The 19,534-nt window shown below is 56.2% G+C and overlaps 1 protein-coding gene across 1 annotated transcript; it reads left to right on the forward strand.

Annotated features, from left to right (window-relative positions):
• Positions 1-87: 87 nt before the first annotated feature.
• Positions 88-5,344, forward strand: LOC309682205 (ras-related protein Rab-11A-like; the record flags this gene model as incomplete). The annotated part of the gene is made up of 5 exons (XM_082496233.1): positions 88-127; positions 4,323-4,518; positions 4,595-4,788; positions 4,875-4,955; positions 5,205-5,344. The coding sequence occupies 5 exons, from the start codon at positions 88-90 to the stop codon at positions 5,342-5,344; spliced, it is 651 nt and encodes a 216-aa protein (XP_082352359.1).
• Between the last annotated feature and the right edge of the window lie 14,190 nt (positions 5,345-19,534).

Below are 19,534 nucleotides of genomic sequence, written 5' to 3' on the forward strand. Positions count from 1 at the left end.
GCGCAGGGGACAGCCCCTGCTAGGGCTGGATAAGGCCCGGAAATCCCAGTTGGCCCAGTGGGAGTGGGGGCTGTGGTGCTGGGCGAGATGCGGGGCAAGGACGATGAGTACGACTACCTCTTCAAAGGTGGGTCTCCTGCTCTGCCTGTGCTGCTCTGGCCATGCCTGTGATGAGCTGTGCGCGGTCTCAGCCTGTGCTGCTCTGGTCATTCCTGCAATGAGCTGTGCTCGGTCTCAGCCCACTGCGGTGGGGGGGGGTGTGCGTGCTATCTCCACGCAGCACCCTCGGGATGGAGCTGGAAGATGGAGCTTTGGCTTGTACTGGGATATAACACGCAGCCCCCAGTGCTGGGCGGGGGGGGGGGCTTGTTGGGGGGCTCCGCTGCACTGGGCAGAGGGGTGGTGGGTGTCGGTGGTACTGGGGCCTGAGGGTGGAGGCCGAAATGCTGCCGTGGTCCGAGGGTTTGCAGAGAGCTGGTCTGTGCCTGCTGGGTGTGGGTGGCTATTTGTGGCCCTTGTGTTAATTAAAGCAGCTCGTTACTACTTGGGGGGGGGGTGTCTGGAGCCCTCACCTGGGTGCAGCACCCATGGGAGGGGTGGCCGTGGCCATGGCGGGGTCCCTGGGGGTGCCCGAGGAGGCACTGGTGGGGGGGAAAGCGGGTCCTTGTGGCCCTGGGGAGGCTGTGCCGGCCCCTGAGCCCCTCTGGGGGGGTTTGGGTGCCGGGGGGGGGGTCAGGAGGAGCCGTTCTGGGGGCTGAGGGAGCATTCCCAAGAGGAAAAGCCGTGCCGCTCGCCCGGCTGCGGTTGAGGGAAAGGATCCAGGGCTGCGGGGTTGTCCTTCCCGGTGTTGGTCACGGTGTGACCAAGCGTGGGGAGAGATGGCACGGGGCCCTTGGAGGCCTGATGCCGGTTTTCCCGGCCGTTGGCCCCCCAGCATCCCCGTCCCAGCCGCCGTCCCCCTCCGAGCCGCCATGCCCCTCCGCACGCTGGGTTTCCCTGCCATTACCAGCTCTCCCCGTGCCGTGGCCGCCGGGGCGCTGGGGGAAGCCAGGGGACAACGTCACAACCTCCCGAGCAATAAAAGCCCGGGGAGTGAGATCACCCGCCGGCCGGCCATGAGTCAGCCTCGCCGCCCAGCCCTGCCCGAAAGGCCCTCGGTGACTCCGGCCACCGACCGGCCAGTAGCCACTGGCTCCCCGCACACCTCCCCCGGCCCCTGCTCAGGAAAATCCTCCTCTCCGGAGTTATTCTGGGACCCGACGAGGGGGGAAACTCTGATGCAGCCGGAGCTGGGTCGTGCCTGGGCAGGAGCTCCTCCGGCTAGCGCGTCCTTCGCTCCTGGGCCAGCGTGGCTCTGAGATGGCCCCGGCGCCGTGTCCTCCGGTGGTGCCTGTCCCTTCCCTGTGACCCCACAGGAGCCAGGACTGAGGGCGGCTCTGCGTTCCCCTCCTCCGTCTCGTGGTCATCTCTGGAGTCCTTAGAAAAAAAAAAAAAAAAAAAAAAGAGAACTCAGTTTTGAATGCAGAATCCGCTCATCCCTCCTGAATTAGGGGCAAAGCCCGCGGGAGACGCGGGGTTTTGGGGCACGGGGCTGGGCCAGCGCTCGCGGGGGTCTCGGTGCTCTGCTGACACCGGCTGCCCCCCCCTCCCTGGGAAACGGGAGATGGTCACGGCTCGAAGTGGCATTACCCTGATTCCCACCGAGACGGGAGTGTCCGCTGCCTTCTCCCGCCGCGAAGCGCCATGCGGATTCCCGCTGTGCTCACGGGATGGCCCTGGATGCTGCCGGAGGGGCCTGGGATAGAGGAGCCGTGGCCCCGGGCATGGCTGCTCCTCGGACCCTTCCTCGGGGTGCCTGCGCGGAGCTCCAGGCTCTTTCCACCCCACCACGTGTCGGGATGTTTCACGGGACGCGTGCTCCCCGCGTTCTTCAGAGGCGGCAGAGACTGCGTGTGCCAAACGCTTCTGCGCGTGGGGTGGAGGATGCCGCTCGGGTCCTCGAGCCCTTCAAGCTCAGGGGGATTGGGGCTGAGCACCCTCTGCATCCAGGTGCTGCATCCATCCAGCCCCCTCCCCGCATCCCGGCCGCGGCGCAAAGCCCGCGGGAGCGCGAGGAGCGTGCCGTGGCCGCGGGAGCTGTGCAGGGAGTGCCCGGCACGGGCTGGCTCTGCTCCTCCCTCCCTCCCCCAACCCGCTTTCCTAAGGCTTTCCCATTCCACTATTTTTTTTTTTTTTTTTTTTTTTGCTGGTGATGCAGCATGACACGCTCGTGCCTCAGTTTCCCCTGGCTGTGCTCGGTGCCACCTCCCGGCAGCCGGAGCGCTCGCGGGCATCGGCTGCGCTGCCCTCCTGTCCCCGGCCCGTGGAGGCACCGGAGGGACCGGAGGCAGCAGGAGCACGGCACCGCCGGGACGGAGGACGTGGCCGTTGAGCCGGGGGAAGTGGCAACTTCCCCTTGTTTAATCACCAAGCCCAGACCAAAGCGGTGAAGCTCGGTAAGCGTTAACGAACCTGGCTCGTTACTGGCCTGCATTTTCCAGCTGGTTTGTCCAGGGTAGCCCAGACTGGTGTGGTCCTCCTGGACCTCCACGCAGCACGCGGCGGCTTTCGGTGCTGCCTGGAGCAGCCACCCTTCCCTCCGTTGCCGGCTGCCCCGGCACGGGCATTGCCAGCGGGGCTCCGGTGCCTCCCGGTGCCCTCGGCGACGGCGGGGAGCTGCTCTGCACGCCGCCGGCCTTCGCGGAGCAACGCTTCTTGTTGGCTGCCCTGCGCCGAGGGTTTGGGCAAGGAGGGGGGTGGAGGGTTTTGCCACGTCCCGGTGAACCGGAGATGATGGGGAAGGGGTTATTAAGGGCAACGGAGCTGGTGAGGGGTCTGGAGCATAAGTCGTATGAGGAGCGGCTGAGGGAACTGGGGGTGTTCAGCCCAGAAAGGAGGTGGAGGGGAGATCTTACTGCTCTCCACAGCGCCCCGAAAGGAGGGGGTAGTGAGAGGGGGGTCGGTCTCTTCTCCCAATAAAAAGCGATAGGACAAGAGGAAACGGCCTCAAGTTGCGCCAGGGGAGGTTTAGGATGGATATTGGGGGAAAATTTTGTCACCGAAAGGGTTGTCGAGCATTGGACCAGGCTGCCCGGGGACGTGGTGGAGTCTCCATCCCTGGAGGGGTTTAAAAGATGGGTAGATGTGGTGCTGAGGGACGTGGCTTAGTGGTGGACTTGGCAGTGTCCGGTTAATGGTTGGACTCGATCTTAAAGTTCCCTTCCAACCTAGACGATTGGACGATTCTATCCAGGACACGGAGCAACATCCTCGGAGGATGGCGGCCGCTGAGCCTTGAACGAGTGTAGATGTGTCTCGCTGCGTTCCTTGCAGCCCTGGTGACGCGCAGCGCTGTTGCCGTACCCGGTGGTCCCTTGCCGGTGTCGCAGCTGCGGCATTCTCGCCGGCGCGGTCACCGGACGGTTGTGATCTCGGCCCTGCTGGTGTCTGATCCCGGTGGGGAGAAGTGTCTCCCCCAAGGTTGGTCCCACCAGGGTGGGCGCAGTGAAGCGGGCTGCGTTCGAGCGCACCTGCAGAACGAACAGAATGGACAGTGGGGGGATAAAAAAAATAGATAATAATTAAAAAAAAAAATAAAATAATCAAAACCCGTTGAGTCATAAACTCAACAAACTTGATAGAGGAGCCACGTGACACAGCCCGCCCAGAGCCTGTCGCACCGGGTTTTACAGGAACCGGCCAGATCTGGGACAGGCAGAAAATGTACTTAACTAACCCCCACCCAGGGACTTCCCACTCACGGGCTGGACCGGCGGCAGCGGAGGAGGAGGAGGAGGATGAGGAGGATGGTTCCTTTCAGACCACATCCTTACGTCCTATTGTGCACCCTCAGGGTCGGAGCTCGGGCTGGAAATGGGAGACCCGGCCTCTGCTTGTCCTCTCTGGCCCGGCTGTCTCCGCGCAGGTCCCGGCTCTGATGTTCTCCCCGTTTTGTCCACGTGCATACTGCGCCCGCCCGTCCCCGGTGCTGGGAAGGAAAGCCCTGGCTACTTCCAGGCCGTGGCAGGAATTTTCTTGAGGGGGGGGGTTACAGGCAGATGCGGTGCTGCCAGGACGGGGGGAGGTCGCTGGTCCCGCTCCCCTCGCCCGGTGGCTTCTCCCCGGCTGCGATGAAGGTGGGGTCCGGGTAGACGGGGATGTCCCCATCCTTTACCTGTGGGGTCTGCTGGGATGGTCGGCACCGCGGGATGCGAATGCCTTTGCTGGGTGGCCGGGGAGGGGGGTTGACACTGTGCTTTGTCATCCTCCCCCCCCCCCCCCAGTTGTGCTCATCGGGGACTCCGGGGTGGGGAAGAGCAACCTGCTCTCGCGTTTCACTCGCAACGAGTTCAACCTGGAGAGCAAGAGCACCATCGGGGTGGAGTTTGCCACAAGGAGCATCCAGGTGGACAACAAGACTGTGAAGGCTCAGATCTGGGACACGGCCGGGCAGGAGCGGTACCGGGCCATCACCTCAGCGTGAGTTTCCTTCCTCCCCACCCGTGTCCCTCACCCGGGACCCCGCTGTGACCCTGTCCCCTCGCTGTCCCCGCAGGTACTACCGGGGGGCGGTGGGAGCTCTGCTCGTCTACGACATCGCCAAGTACCTGACGTACGAGAACGCCGAGCGCTGGCTGAAGGAGCTGCAGGACCACGCTGATGCCAACATCGTCATCATGCTGGTGGGCAACAAGAGCGACCTGCGGCACCTGCGGGCTGTGCCCACTGACGAGGCCAGGAGCTTTGCAGGTATGTCCCCCATCCCGCCCCGTCTCGTCCCATCCCAGGGCGGCTGTAGCTCCCGGCACCCGCCTGAGCTCGCCCTGTCCTTGCAGAGAAGAACGGGCTGTCCTTCCTCGAGACGTCTGCTCTGGACTCCACCAACGTGGAGACGGCTTTCCACAACATCCTCTCGGGTAAGGGGGAACAAGGAAAGGAGGGAGACGGGATGGATGGAGGTGGTTTTGGACGCTGTGTCCTCCCAGGACGCCGCTGGAGACCTTGGCTGTGCATCCTGGGGTGGGATCCTGCTCCCCTGGATGGGGAGATGTGGGCATCTGCACCCCTCGAGCTGTGTGTTTTGGAAGGGGGCTGCTCCCTTGCTGAAATAGAAACTTAAAGAATTATTTCATTTTTAAATTTTTTTTCCTTCTCTCTGCTGGCAGAGATCTACCGCATCGTGTCACAGAGGCAGATCGCGGGGCAGCCGGAGTCCGAATTCGGCCCCGCCACGAGCATCGAGCCCATCCGGGTGCTGCCCACGCAGCAGGAGGGCAGGCAGGCGCCCTGCTGCCAGAACATCTGAGCGCCCTGGGGTGCCCCCACCCTCACAGCCCCCCCCACCCCCCACCACCACCCCCCAGCACACAGTGGCATCACCCTTCTCCCCCTCTTCCTCCGCTCGCTGCGGCCCCCCAGAACACGGCGGGCGGGCGGCTGCTTCTGCGCAACGGCTCCTGCGTGCACCATCCCGCTGCCCCTGTGCTGCTCTCCCTGCGTTTATGTAGGACCTACAGAAATGGGGGGGGGGGGGGGGGTGTGAAGCATCAGGATCTTTCCCCTTTCTCCCCATGGTTTGGGACATATCGTCCTCTCGTGTCCCCGCTTCCTCTCGCCCCGAAGGTACGGTCACCGGGTGACTCGGGGTGGTGGCACCGAACAAGCCCAGACGTGGTGACTCCTTTGTTTGGCGCCACGTTTCTGCGGCACCCCTGGGCGCAGCCCTCGGGGGGGGGGGGGCGGAGGGGGACACGGAGTGCACCCTTCTCCTGCCCGGTGAAGCCATCCGCGCCGCGGGCGGTTGCGCCCAACCATGTCCCTTCCAGGCCGAGGGCTGCGTGTGCCTCCGGGCGCTGCTGCGGGACACCCCGCTGTGGGGTGCGGGGGGTGACGCTGCTCCCGCCGCCACCCCCCTGCCGGTGTGCCCCGGCAAAGGGGGATGCTGCACCTCTTCCACTGCTGCCCCATCCCAAAAGGAGCCCCGAGGTGGGGGATAAAGGATAAAGGGGATAAAGGGGTCGTGGGGACGTTGGTGGGGTGAGGGCAGGGATGGGGGGCTGAGGGGGGGACATCTGGTCCCTCCGCAGTGTGGTGGCCGGTGGCAGCGCATGGCACCCCTCTGCTCCGCACTGCGAGGAGTGTCCCCCGTGGCTTCAACCTGCGCCACTCGAGTGTTTTGTCACTCGTGGGTGGGGGCTGGTGGCAGCGTGGCGCGGTTTGGGGACACTGCTGCCACTAGATGGAGCGTCTGCTGCACCGACGGGGTGACAGTGGCCCCGTTTCCCACCCCCCCCTCTTCGTGTAGGGGACAGTGGGTACCTCCCGGGGGGGGACACGAGCCAAGGTGTTGGGACAGACTGGGCTGAGCCCAGTGCCTCTGTCGGGGGGTGACTGGTAGGTGTCAATCAAGAGGGGGTCAGGCGCTGCGGTGGCCTTCCTGGGACAGCCCGTCCCCATTAACGCCAGCGCTGGGAGTGTGTCCCCCCCCCCATGGCAGTGTGGGGTTTCGACGGGGGGGTCTCTGTCTCTGCACGGCTGTCCCCGGTCACCCCCACCTCACCGGGCTGCGCCGGGGGGATCTGTGCCAGGGTCTTGCCTTGGGGCTGCGACTGATGGACGAAAAGAGGAATTTGGGCCGAAATCCCCAAATAAAGTCGCTGCTGGAGGTTCTTGCCGTCTCTGCCAGGGTCTCTCCTGGAGGCCGGGAGCTTCGCCAGCTCCGACCCCCCACCTCTGCCCGCCGGGGTGCAGAGCAGCGGGGCAGCATCCCCGAGCGACGCAGGGCGAGGAGGAGGAGGAGGCGGCGGTGAGGAAGGTGTCACCGATGCCTGGGCAAGGGGGTGAACTTGCCGGCAGGCTGGAGGGGCAGGTTGGATGCCACTGCCATGGCACCGGGGCAGTTGGGGGGGCGGTTTGGGTTGAGTTGACCCCTTTTTATTCCAACCGCCAGCGCAGCCACCGGCCGTGGCAGCACCTTACCCTTGGCTCGAGCCATCACGGCGCAGCGCGTCCCCGCACCGCACCGCCCCAGAGGCGACGTCGTCGTCCCTCAGCTGGCCAAACCCATCCTTGGCCGCGTCCTCTTTGTGTCTGACCGTGGTTGGGGGCTGTCCCCAGGTCGGTGACGGTTATCACCCCACCCGGCCGGACCCTGCCCCGTGCCCGTGCCAGCCGGGAGAGGCACGGCTCCATGCAGACCAGCCGGAGAGCTGCCAAACGTCCCCCCGTCCCCCCCCCCTCCCGCACCACCATCTGCCCGCACCGAAACGCGGTGCCAAGAGGTGATGTCAGCCCCCAGAGGTGGGTGCGCGGGGCGAGGATGCTGCCCCCGGCTCCGCAGAGGGACAGGGCTCGAGCCAAGCGGCCCTTGGGGCTCGCTGCCGGCAGACGTGCCATCCAACCGGGCGCTGGCGCGGACACAGCGGGTGATGAGCTCATTTAGGCTCACGGAGACACTTCCAGGCTCAGCAGCTCAGTTTTGTTCCAGGTTTTCCAGTTTTTACGCGATTTCTGCTGGAATGAAGCAGTGGGAAGGGTGGAACGGGGCACAAGGCTCACGGACGGGGGACCTCGCTGCCACCGGGACCGGGAAGAGCGGCCGGCGCAGGGGAGCTCGGAATCTTGCCAATGGAACTCCTTTGCTCTAACGAACCCCGAGAAGTGTGGCTAAAGGCGTGAAACTCGGTGGGAGACGGAGGTGACGGCCCCACAGCCCCCAGAGCTCAGCCCGGCCGGGAGCCCCGTTCCCAAGCAGCGCTCCCGGCCCCCTTCCCAAAGCGCGGACAGACAGAAAGTCCCAAAACGCGGACAGACAGAAAGCGAGAGCAGACACCAAGTTTCTTAAGTAATAATACTTTAATAAAATTAAGTTCTTAATGTAATTTAGCACATTTAATACATTAACCCTTTCCCTTCTTTGTTTTCTACAAGTTGTGCAACATCATTATTTTAATTTTTTATTTTATTTTAATTTTTTTTTTTTCCTTCTCCCCTTATACTATATGCCTCAAAACTCAGACAACGAGCCTAACTCTACTTCTATGTTCGGTTATATCTCTCTCTCTCTCTCTCAGGCCTTTATTTTTGCGTAACGCCGGAGAGATGAAAATACCTGGATGGAACATGTGATCGGTTTCCAATAGTAACAATCCCGACTACAGGTTTCCTATGACGTTAAAAGAAAAAAAAAAAAAAAAAAAAGAAAAAAAATTAAAAGAAAAAAGAAAAAGCAAACGCAACATATTAGGGAATGGACTTTAAATGGAAGGGCCACACAGTCGGGACGGCCAGGCGAACACCGGGCGACTCTGTGGCTGGCTGGCTCAGCGCGAGGTTGGTAGTACCGTGGAGTAGGACCGTGCGATAGCACCCGGATCCGGGGAAAGCGGATACACCCGAACTTGTTACAGCGGTTTTGAGCGAGGACGAGAGAAAGCTGCGATGGCACTTGTCAAGCAAAAGCCATGAAGGGCTGGCGGAGGGCTGCGCTCCCCTGGAAACCGCGGCTGCCGCGGGGGTATCGCCGAGATCGGCTGCCGATGGTCCCCGGTGGTTTGCGTTTCGGTTTAGCTCACGTCTTACACGGGAAATCCCACTGGAGCTGCTTTGCCAAAGTGCCAACGGCAGCGAGCCGGAGCCTGGATCTCTCCGATACCGGGGCAGAGCCGGAGGAGACCCTCTGCAGCCCCAAAGGCCGTGCAGGCGGGTGCCCGGGGGCTGCTCTGGGCATCCCTGGGGATTTCCCTGGCTCGCCCGGGGCTGGGATCAGAGTCGGCTCCGCGGCACGGCAGCGTGAGCGAGCCCTGCGGCGGCCGCGGCTCCAACAGCCCTGCCAGTTCGGGATTCGTCAGCGCTCATACCCGCCGCCTTTCATGTTTGCTTAACACTGCTTTTCACCCAGGAGCAAATCCTCAATTGCAAAACAGGATCTGCCCCCTGATTTTTTTTTTTTTTCCCCCTTTTTTTTTTTTTATGATTATCTTGAACAGAATTCATAAGGAAAAAGGGAAAAAAAAAAAAAAAAAAAAAGTGCTGATTGTTTCGCAGACGAGCAAAGCAGCCTGCGACCGTGTCTTCTCCGTCCCAGCTCCCGGGAGCCGAGAGAAGATCTCTGCGGCCACAAAAGCGCCGCTCCGTTTCTCTGCAAGTTGTTTCCGAAGCATCATCGCAAGACCAAGAAAACACATTCTGCCGTCAGCTGCCTGGTAAACTGGTGCCACCGTCGGAGGGGCGACTTGATTTTTATTTTTTTTTTGATTTTTTTTTTTTTAAGCCCCGCGCAGACACCGGTGGAACAACTCCAGATTTTACATTAGTGTCACTTTACCGGGGGTGACTTTCAATTTGCTCCATTAGCAGCCCTGAAGCGACGCTGGAGCGGAGCCAGCGGTAACGCCGCAGCCTGCCAGGGCTGAAGCGACTTCCCATTCCAGTAGAGTAACCCCATTGAAACGGGCGAGTTACACGGGAGGAGAGGCGCAGGAGCTGCCCGACCTCCGCCACCGTCTCCAGTCGGCACCGCACGGGCAAAACCGAAGTCAGCCCAGCACAAATACGGCTGAATTTTCCACCGGGTCAAGTGACAGCAGAACGTGACTTCGAGTTTCTACAGTATGTGAAAACCCACAATAAAATACAGAGATCGCTCCCTAACATCCTAGAAAGAATTTTTTTTTTTTTTTTTTTTTTAAATTTTTGGAAGAACCAGCCCATCCTGGCTCTGCCCCTGCCGGTGCTGACACCAAGGAAACCTTGCTGCGGGCTCGGCAGAGGCAGGATGGGACCCCACTAGCAGTATACAAGTTACTATAAAGTGCATCCACTCTCCAGTCCAGGGCATCACTGTACAACGTCAATCACTGACTCTTCTTCAAGTATTAAAACCAAAAAATGAGGTAAAACGCAAAATGAAAAGAGCAAACAGGCCGCCTCGCCGCCCCTGCGGGGAAGGACCAGGCGCTTGATTTCCACCAAGCACGAACCCCTCCGAAAGCGCGGGAGACATCGCGCCCCGCTTTCCGAAACCTCCCCCGGCGTGCCGGGGGGGGGGGGGGGGAGTCCCGTGGAGTTGAGCTCTGATTCACAGTGCTATACGCAGAAACCGAATGAGAACTGTCTTCGCTTCCTTCTCCCAACCTATTGCATGGCTTTGCTGAATGAATGCTGGTAAGCGGTTGCCTCCTCCCGCCCCAAGCGCGGGCGCCCCGGCGGCGGGCGAGGGAGCGCAGGGCAGCCGCGGCGTTTCTCGAAGGCTTTGGGATCCTTGTGGATGCTCCCGAACTCCAGGACATCCCTGGGTTCGCTACGGCTGAGCCACCACGCAGAGGACAGGAGCAAAAGCTAAACCCAGAGGTAACCGCCTTTCAAGAGTGTTTTCTTTGCAACGCTCCGCTTCCCTAATAATAACGGAGTTGACGCTAGGTCATTTATTTTCGAGTTATATCGTGTAAACGGTGATTTTGGTGCAGCGAAAAGCAGTCACCGACGCTCCGGAGAAAAGTGCTGGCCTGGCTCTGAAACGTTAAGGACCGGGGTTTAACCGGGGGGGAGGGGGGGGGGGGGGGCCCACCGCCGGTGCCGGGGCTGTGCTCCCCTGCTCCCGAACCGCCCAAAGCGGATCTGCCATCCGCGGAAAAGCTGTCCTCCGTGCGAACGGACCCGCCGTCTCCCGGAGCCACTTCGCTCGGCACCGTAAGGACTGGGGTGTCCGGCGGCAGAGCCCGAGGCGCGACACCGGCCGAGGAGCCCCTCCAGCCTCCTCCTTTGCTTTGGCAGCCGAAAACCAGGCGCTCGCCGCGAACGTCCCCCTCCCGAGAGCTGACGGCGTTGGGTCGGCTGTCGGGAAGCAAAGCGGAGCGCTCAGGGATGCCGTGGTCCGGCACAGCCGTGGGAAGGACCTCCTAAGCCAGCAGAGCCTTTTGCCAACATTTCACCCGCGGCTCCGGCGCTCGAAGCCGGTGATTCGAGGCCGAGCAACACAGCGCCCGGCGCAGAAACGAAAAAAAAAAACCAAAGAAAAACCAAAACCACCCACCCAAGAAGCCAAATCTGGCATCCCGAAAGACGCCGGTTGCTAAACAGGAGCTCATCCCAAGGCGCGCATCGTCTCCCTGGCGCAATGCTTCCTTCGGCGGGTCAAGAAATAACCAAAACAAACCAAAAAAGACAAAAAAAAAAAGACAAAAAAAAAAAAAAAAAAAAAGGGGGAATAAACCAACCCTAACGTTCTACATCTACTGCCCGGCTCCGAGGGCAGAAAGCCTAATTCACGGCCGCGCCGGAGGAGCCCCGCGCCTTCGCCCCAGCACCTCGCCGCCTGCCAGCTCTGTCCGTCCCGTTACAGAGGGGAGTTCATCCAATTTTCCTTTCCTTCGCCTTCCCACCCAGGAACGGTCCCGCCGCGGTTTCGGTGCTCGGAGAAGTTCAAAAAGCGAGAACGGCACAAGAAAAGTAACCAGCAACTTCGAACGCGTCTTTTTCTTCTGCAATTTCGTGCTCCGAGCCCGAGGCTGGAGGTCAGAATAAGGCAAAAATAATGGCCTAAAACTTTCTCATTTTGTTCAGTGACCAGCCAAATCTTTATATTTTTATTAAAAAAGCAACATAAAAACCCAAACGTATCTTTTTAAAAAAATACATATTATTAGATCCCTTTCTTTTTTTTTTTTTTTTTTTTTTCCCCCTCTATAAAAATAACTTCAGGACTTTGATTGACAGAAGGTACCAGTCGGTGGTCTGTTATTTTGTTAGGCTTTCGTTCGTTTATTTGTTTGCTTCAGAAAAATAGTACCAAAAAAAGATGGAATTTCTGGGGAAGTTAAAAATGATAGCTGATCTTGTTTACAAGTTTATTTTACATTCTGCTCTGTCTGGGATCACTTGGATCTACTATAGATTAAACAATATGGATAGCATCTACTATTTGAACTAGTTAATTTTATTTTTAATCTTTACTCTAGGATTATATGAAATAAATTTGAATGTTTATTATTATTAACTTTTTTTTTTTTTAATACCCATCAACTCAAACTTTTCTTTTTCTTTTTAATTTTTTTTTTTTTTTTTTTTGCTTCTCCTTTTTGGTTAAAAACAAACGAACAACAACAACAACAACAACAACAACAACAAAAATTCTTCTTTTAAAAATGCTTCTTTGAAAGGCAACGGAGCAGAAGCATCGCCCCCCCCGCCTCCCCGCCGTTGTCTCCCTGCTGCCCTGGGGTGGGCAGCGGGTCACGGGCGAGCGTCGTGGCGGAGGTCCGGGTCTCCGGCCCGCGGGGAGGTCCCGGTTGCTCAGCCCCGTCCTCGAAACTGCTCCTTGGGCCACGATCCCGCAAAAAGCGCTCAGGGACGGGGGCTGAAGCTAAGCGCGCGCTTAAGTGCTTTTCCTGGATTAAAGCACGTGCTTTGCAAGCTCAGAGCTTCACCGGCTAAAAGGGGACACCCCGCTCGCTCCAGGCTGTCCTCATCTGCGTTGTCTGGCGCGAGCCGTGCCCGCGCTGGTTTTCGGGGAGGGGGGGGAATATTTTCCTATCTAGGACGGGTCGAAGCTGGCCGGGTCTCGTCCCCCGGCTGCTCGGAGCACCAGGTTGGAGCCCAACGCAGCGGCGGGCGGGCGCCGGTCCTGCACAAGCCCTTCGGTCCAAAAGGACGAGGGCGGATGTTTGGGAGATGAATGCGGTGGGAGAAAACACTCCCGGCCCCGCAGCGCGCTCCAGACGCAGGAAGAAACGGAGCCAAAGCCTAAAGGGAGGCAACGGAGGGCAACCCCCTCCCTCGGCCGCAGAGCACCCCGCGAGCCCGATCCTGTCCCGGGGAGGTCCAAGCTGGTGGTGGGTCTCGGTCCCTAACGCCAAGGCTGCGGGAAGGACTGTAAACCCTCTCGCCTCCGACAAGACGCGGTTTGGTACGGGGCGCTCTGAAACCCCACCCCGAACCCCATCAATGGCCAAACTCTCCCCCGGCTCCCTGGGACGGGAGAGGGCTGGCGGGAAAACGAGGTGGGCTGACGAAGTGAGGAACGTCAACGCGGCTTTCGGAGAGCGTCCAACCTCTCCTCTGGAGCCCCCGTGTCTCCACCGAAACCACAGCGAGAGTCTCCATCACCCGGCGCTGCCCTGGGCGGCGGGTGGGTGCCGGAGCCCCGGGGCGTCGGGGATGCGCCGAAGTGCTGGGCTGCAGCGGGGCCGGCGCGGGACGGTGCTGCCCAAAACCCCCCCTCAGCCCCATCCCGGAGGGTCTTCCGCAGCCGGGGCCTGATCCTGATCCTGCAAAGACGCTTCAGCGCGCTCAGAGCTCGGCCAAGGGATTCGCCAGCCGGAGCAACCACAGGACGGGGGCTTCGAAACGACCGCACGGGCTTTGATTCATAGTGGTTTTTCTCTTTCTACTTCTCTGGTTTTTAACGACCGTTTTTCTTTTCTCCTTTTTTTTTTTTTGTTTTGTTTTTGTTTTGTTTTTTTTTTTAACTTTTTTTTTTTTTTAAATACATCCAACTGTGTTAATTTCTTATTTCTGGAAAGGGCTATCTGCACCATAACTATCACCTTTTACATACACACACGCACACACAAAAAAAAGGAAACATATATTAAAAACACTTTTTAAGCAATACTCTGGATACAAATGTATTTTTTAACCTACATATATTCTAAACCTTCTAAACTTTTAAGGATCACTTTATCATAAAATAAAATATCCTTTTTTCTTATAATAAATTACCTAATAAAAAGTATTTTTATTAGCCCAGTTCCTTGCTACATTTACATGTAATAAATGCATTTATTAAAATAGAATATTAAATTATAAAGAAATGTTCTAATTTTAAAATCTTAGTCTTTTTTTCCCTCCTCTCTCTCTCTTTAAAAAACACCAGTAAATGCATCAAAATAAACCCTTCAAATACCAAATAAACAGGTTGGAGCATTTTGATTTAAGAGGTTCACAATATTAACAGTCTGAGCCTTTGTATGTATGGAGATTATTTTTTATAAGAAAGAAAGAAAAGAGAAAAAAATAATAGATATCCCTCCAGCTGAAAAATACTTTTGCAAATGGGAGCTAGGACAAGATATTTTTATAGTATCTCCTCATTAAATATAAATCCAATTTTGGTTCTTTTTTTTTTTCTTTTGTCATGTATTATAATACATACTATTCTCTATATAATTTATGTCGATGAGGATGACATCACAGCATGATATTACTTTTTCCCTCCGTTTCCCTTGGTTATCTTTTGTCACCCTCTCCCCCGCATCGTCCCTTCTCCAGGAGTCCCCGTCCCCGCCGCGGCGGCTTGCGAACACCGGCCGAAGACGCAGCAGGTTTTGGGGGACGGGGCAGAGCAGCGTCCCCTGCCCAGCACCCCGCTGCCACCCGCGTCACATCCCCGGTCACATCCCCCCGCCGTGCCAGGATCGGGGAGCCCCGGCTCCCACAGCCCCGACGCCGTCTCGGCTCTGCTCGGGAGGTCACGTCCGCAAGGAAAGGTTGCAGGATGAGTCCCAAATTCAGCAAAGCACCGGAGCCCCCGCCCCCCGCTCCTTGGTTTCAGCAAGTGTCGACATTGGCTGCGGTTTGGCAAAGCACAGGCGTAAATCCCAGCGGCGCACTGAGCTGGGGCGTCGGGTGCCACGTCAGTCCGCTCCGTCCCCCCACGGGTCTGATCCTGCCCGGACCTGGAAGCCTCCTGCTAATCGCTCAGCACCTTCCAACGCAGCTATGCTCCGAGCATCGCCCCCCGCCCCCCGTTTTTTTGGGGACCTGCCCTCCATCCCACCGCTCACGCCCTCGGATGCTGCGTCGCCCGCCTCGTGAAAGCGCCCCGATGCCGCAGGATGAGTGCCCAGGGGAGACAGCCACCGGCATCCATCCGGGAACGGCAAGTCACAGCGGGGTCCTCAGCCGGGTCCCCACCCTGGGTCCACCATCCCCACCGGTGGATGGGAACGCTCGGGAACTACCCGCTCCCCGCCAAAACCAGCAGCGTCCATTTGCACCGGGCCACCTGCACGGTCCCATCCTGCACACACGGATGCACGGAAGCCAGCCCGAATTTGGTGGCCCATAGGCTAGCCATAAAGTTAAGCCCTCGTGGGATTTGCAGGATGGGGAAGTGTTGAGAAACAGGATCGCTGAGCTCCTAAACCAGATGGAGGGAGAGCAGGACGGCTCGGCAAGACCCGGCTCCACGTGCCTCCCTCCTTCCCTGGGCACAATTAGGGTGCCCGGTACCAATTTAGCCCCTCTGAAAAGCGGTTATCCCCCCGCGTCCCAGGAGGGATGTTTCGGGCGGTTGAGGTTAAGCTGCTCCTATTGCAAGGTGGGTCCCCCAAAATCATCCCTGCGGGGCGGGAGGGAAGGGGGGAAAAGCCCCGGGAACGCCGCTCGGAGAAGGGCAGGGTGCAGGGAGGAGGGGTCTGTCTTTAGTTAACGTTATTGCTGGTGAATTAGACCAACAAGCCATTTTTAGTCACCTATCAAGGAAGATACAAGTCAGAGCAAATAGTTAAGGTCATGGGCATTTTTCTTGTTTTTTGTTTTTATTTTATTTTTTTTTTTAAGATTTTTATATATATACATATATTTAAAAAGAGAGAGAAAAAAAAAAAAAAAAAAAAAAAAAAAAAAAGAAGTTACGCAAATTTGTTGTTTAAGCCCCGCAACCGGGCTCCCCGTGGATGCTAACGGGGAAGTGCCCCCGCCGGGGGGGGGGGGAGCAGGCGGGGGGGGCCACAGCTCTCCCCGCACTGCCCGAGCCCCCCCGTGGAGCCCCCTCTCGGGCCAGAGGTAGCTCTGGGTGGGTTTACAGCGCCTGTTTTTTTTCTTTCTTCCAAAGTTGCTACATCAAAATATGGAGTTTGGGATGGGGGGGGGGGTTATGGGGGAAAGCAGGGGAAAAGGAGAAATCAAAATAAAACAGGGGCCGAAATACTTCTATTAATTTTAAACTAGAACTGCTACATCAAGCTTTCTTTTAATATATATGTATATGTATATATATATGTATATATATATATATAAAGGTTATTGGAACTGAAGATTTTATTAAAGGCCAACTTGGAGACTTGAGTAGGAACCTCGTCTGCAGAGAGGGGCAGACATGCCGCTGCCTGGACAGACGGACAGCCCCCCTCCGGTTCCGATCAGGACGTTTGTTTGGGTCATTAATCCTTTTTTTTTTTTTTTTTACGTTTTTAAATTTTTTTCCCTTTTTTTTTTTTTTAAGAAAAGAAAGGTTGGTGGTTTTTTTTTTTCTTTTTTTTTTTTTTTTTTTTTTCTCTAAACATTTTTCAGCATGCAGGAGGCTTTTACATCGTTTTCGCTTGTTAAGGTAAGGGAGGAGATACAAGGAGCAGAGAAGAGCCCCCCGTACCGTCCCCCCTTTCCCACTCCCTAGGGTCAGTGCTAGAATAGGTCCCCCCCACCCCAGGTCCCCGACACGGGTGTCTCCTTCCCCCCTCCCCGCTCCCACCCACCTCTTCACAACCTGGCATCAAATAAGACATTGATCAAAAACTTGCTCACATTACCACGAACAGACTTCACTCAGCCAAGAACGACTAGTCACTCAACTAACATATCGGCCCCCGGGGACTCGGCCAGGGAAGCATTTGCCGTTGCAGTTTCCAGCTAAATCCCCTCCATTACCAACACCAACAGTTCCGAACGCCCCTTCCAAGGGTGGTTGGATCCCCCCGCACCCACCCACCCCACCTCCCCCCCGCCCCGTACCCCCCACCAGCTCTTGCCCCAACCACTCTCTTGACATCAGTGGGAGAATTTTGCACAAGGAACAGATAAAATACAACCCGGGGTTGGGGAAGGACGGGACACGACGGAGGAGGAGGTGGTGGAGGGGAGAGGTTACTGCCCCGGAGAACAGAAATGTTCCCCCTCTCCCTTCCCCTTCTTTTACTGGGACCAAACGGAAGCCAGATTTTGAACGAGAACTGGGCCAGTTTTACAAAGGATGTGGCCAGAGCTGGCCGGGGCTCTGAAGCCTTTGCCGAGGCCATGTTTCCCCGGGGGGGAGGGGGGGGGGGCGGGGGGTAGATGGCTTTCACGCCTGTGCCCTGGGACAACACTGGCCCGGGGAGGCTTTGGGAGTTTGGCCGGAGCAGGGCTGGCCAGCACCCCCAGCCCGCCGTTGCCCCGCGGCACCCACACCGGCGGGTCCACACCGCGGCGCCTTCCCCCGGGAAGCGCTCACATCCCGACCCGGTCCCGGTGCCAACGGCTGTGCACACCACGGGGCCGGGGGAACCGAGCGGCCGGAGATTTCTTAAAGCTTTGGGGAGGAGGTGAGTACAAATTCGACCTGACAGTGTCCCTTTAGCACAGCATTATTATTATTTTTTTAACTTTTTCCAAAACATCAGCATCCACTACAGAGCCTAGGAACGTCGTCCACCCCTCCATCTACCTCTTGCCCCTACGTAATATTTTACCGTCGATGCAAAATGGTGGAGGCGCGTCATTTCACGCCCCTCCACCCCATATCAGAAGATGGAAAAGCGGATCTTTATCGACGCTGAGCACCGGAGCAGCCTGCCCCGAGAGCGGCAAGCTCAGCCTCTCCACCGGTGGCCGAGGATGGCTCGAGCGGACCACACCAGGGCAGAGGCAGCAACCGGGAGCAAAGCGGCAGCAAAACAAGCAGAAGAGGGGATGTTCCCAGGAATATTATTACGATGAAAATAAAGTCTCCTGTAACTGAAGGGGAAAAAAAAAAAAAAAAATCTCAGGCGATTTTTTTTTTTTTGCCTTTTTTTTTTTTTTTTTTTTTCCGTTGTTGCTGTAGAACTGTCTCTGCCAAGTTGTGAAACTTGTGGGTTCAGTTCTAAATCAGGGTCCAGGATCTGTGAGCAGAAGTCGAGGGGTAGGAAACGGGGAAGCGGTGGTGGTGGGAGAAAAATTCTATATATATAATTTTATATACACATATATATATATATAGGTGCTCGATGAGTGAAGCGCCTATGTATATATATACACATATATTTATAGACAGGTATACTGGTACTTGATAGGTTAATCCAACACACATCTTTACCATCACAGCATTTTGGCATCCAGAGGCTGGGTGAACAAACCTGACGATGTTAAGACGCTGGCTTGCATCTTGTGTGCGTTGGCACAGAAGCCAGACTCGAAGCCCATCCTCTCCCACTTCCCAATGGTTTAAAAAGTATCTGATTTAACAAAACCAGGAGTCTTTAAATGATTAAAGGATGTTCAACAAGGCAATTGTTTTGTTTTGTTTTGTTTCGTTCTGAAAAAAATATAATATATAAAAGTGGCCAACCTCAGGAAGATCCAGGTAAAGGACAGCTGAAGAGGTTTTGGTCCATAAAGAAATACTTTTTCTTCTTTTTTTTTTTTTTCCCCCCACTCGGTTTTGGGTAACAAAAGTTTTGGTCCAGTTTAAAAACGACGACAACAAAATTATATATATAAACTCGGGGTTTTTTTTTTTTTGCTTTCTGTTGGGATGCACGTTGGTTTCATATGGGCTCATTGCCTGTATTGCATGATCGTCTTTCTTAGGTTTTGGTGCGATATATATATTTTGCTAAGAAAAGAAAAGCACAATGTCATGTGTGTGCGTGCGTGTGTGCGCGTGCGCATGCGTGGCGTGTGTAGCTGCAGCTGGCATCGCTTGGAAAAAAGGATGAAGAGTGAACTACGGAAACGTGGAAGTCGGTACACTCCCCCCATGGATGGGAACTCAGGACTGCTTTTGAAATACCCTGTTAGTGACTCCTGATTCGTCTGATGAACAAATCCCTGCTCGGATAAGGAAAAAAGAACAAAGTTCCAGACTCCACGGTGGCTCAGAATAATAAAATAAATGCTAATCGCCCAGTGTGATTCCAATAGGTTCTTCCAAACCTTCTTCAGTTTCACTGGCGCCATTTTTATTTCTTCATCTTCTTCTTTTGATTTTCTTTTTTTTTTGTGTTTTTTTTTTTGTTTGTTTGTTTTTTTTAGAAAAAAAGGAAAACAATAAAAGTTCTTTAGCTGCTGTGGTTTTTTTTTTTTGTTTAAATCTTTGAGGTAATACAGTTGTGCCCTCGTTCTAACAGGTTCCCAGAGGTTGATGGTTTCTTTCTTGTTTTTCTAAATCCCCGTCATCCGTTTTCCTTTCTTTCTATTTGTTTCTTTCTGAGCTCCCAGTTGGGCTGACATCCCTGGGGGGGAGGAGAGTAGGGGCTTCAGACCAAGGTGAAGATTGAACGTGGCTGGAGAAGAAAGGCTGGCAGGGCCCTCCCCGCGTCCCTGCTCCCTTCCCCGTCCGATCGAGATGGCCTGGCTTGGTCAATGCAGAGAAGTCCCAATCTCACCACCAAAAAAAACTGAACTAAACCGCTTTGCTTGCGAGATCCGAGTGTGCGTTCAGAGTACTTGTTTTAAAAAAGACATTGCAGGCTGGAGCATCGTTCGCCCTTCAAAATTTCTGGCTTTGCTATTCATTTTAATTTTATTATTCACTTTC

The sequence above is a fragment of the Vanellus vanellus genome, assembly GCF_965231255.1.
Source record: "Vanellus vanellus genome assembly, chromosome: 27".
NCBI classification, from domain to species: Eukaryota; Metazoa; Chordata; class Aves; order Charadriiformes; family Charadriidae; genus Vanellus; species Vanellus vanellus.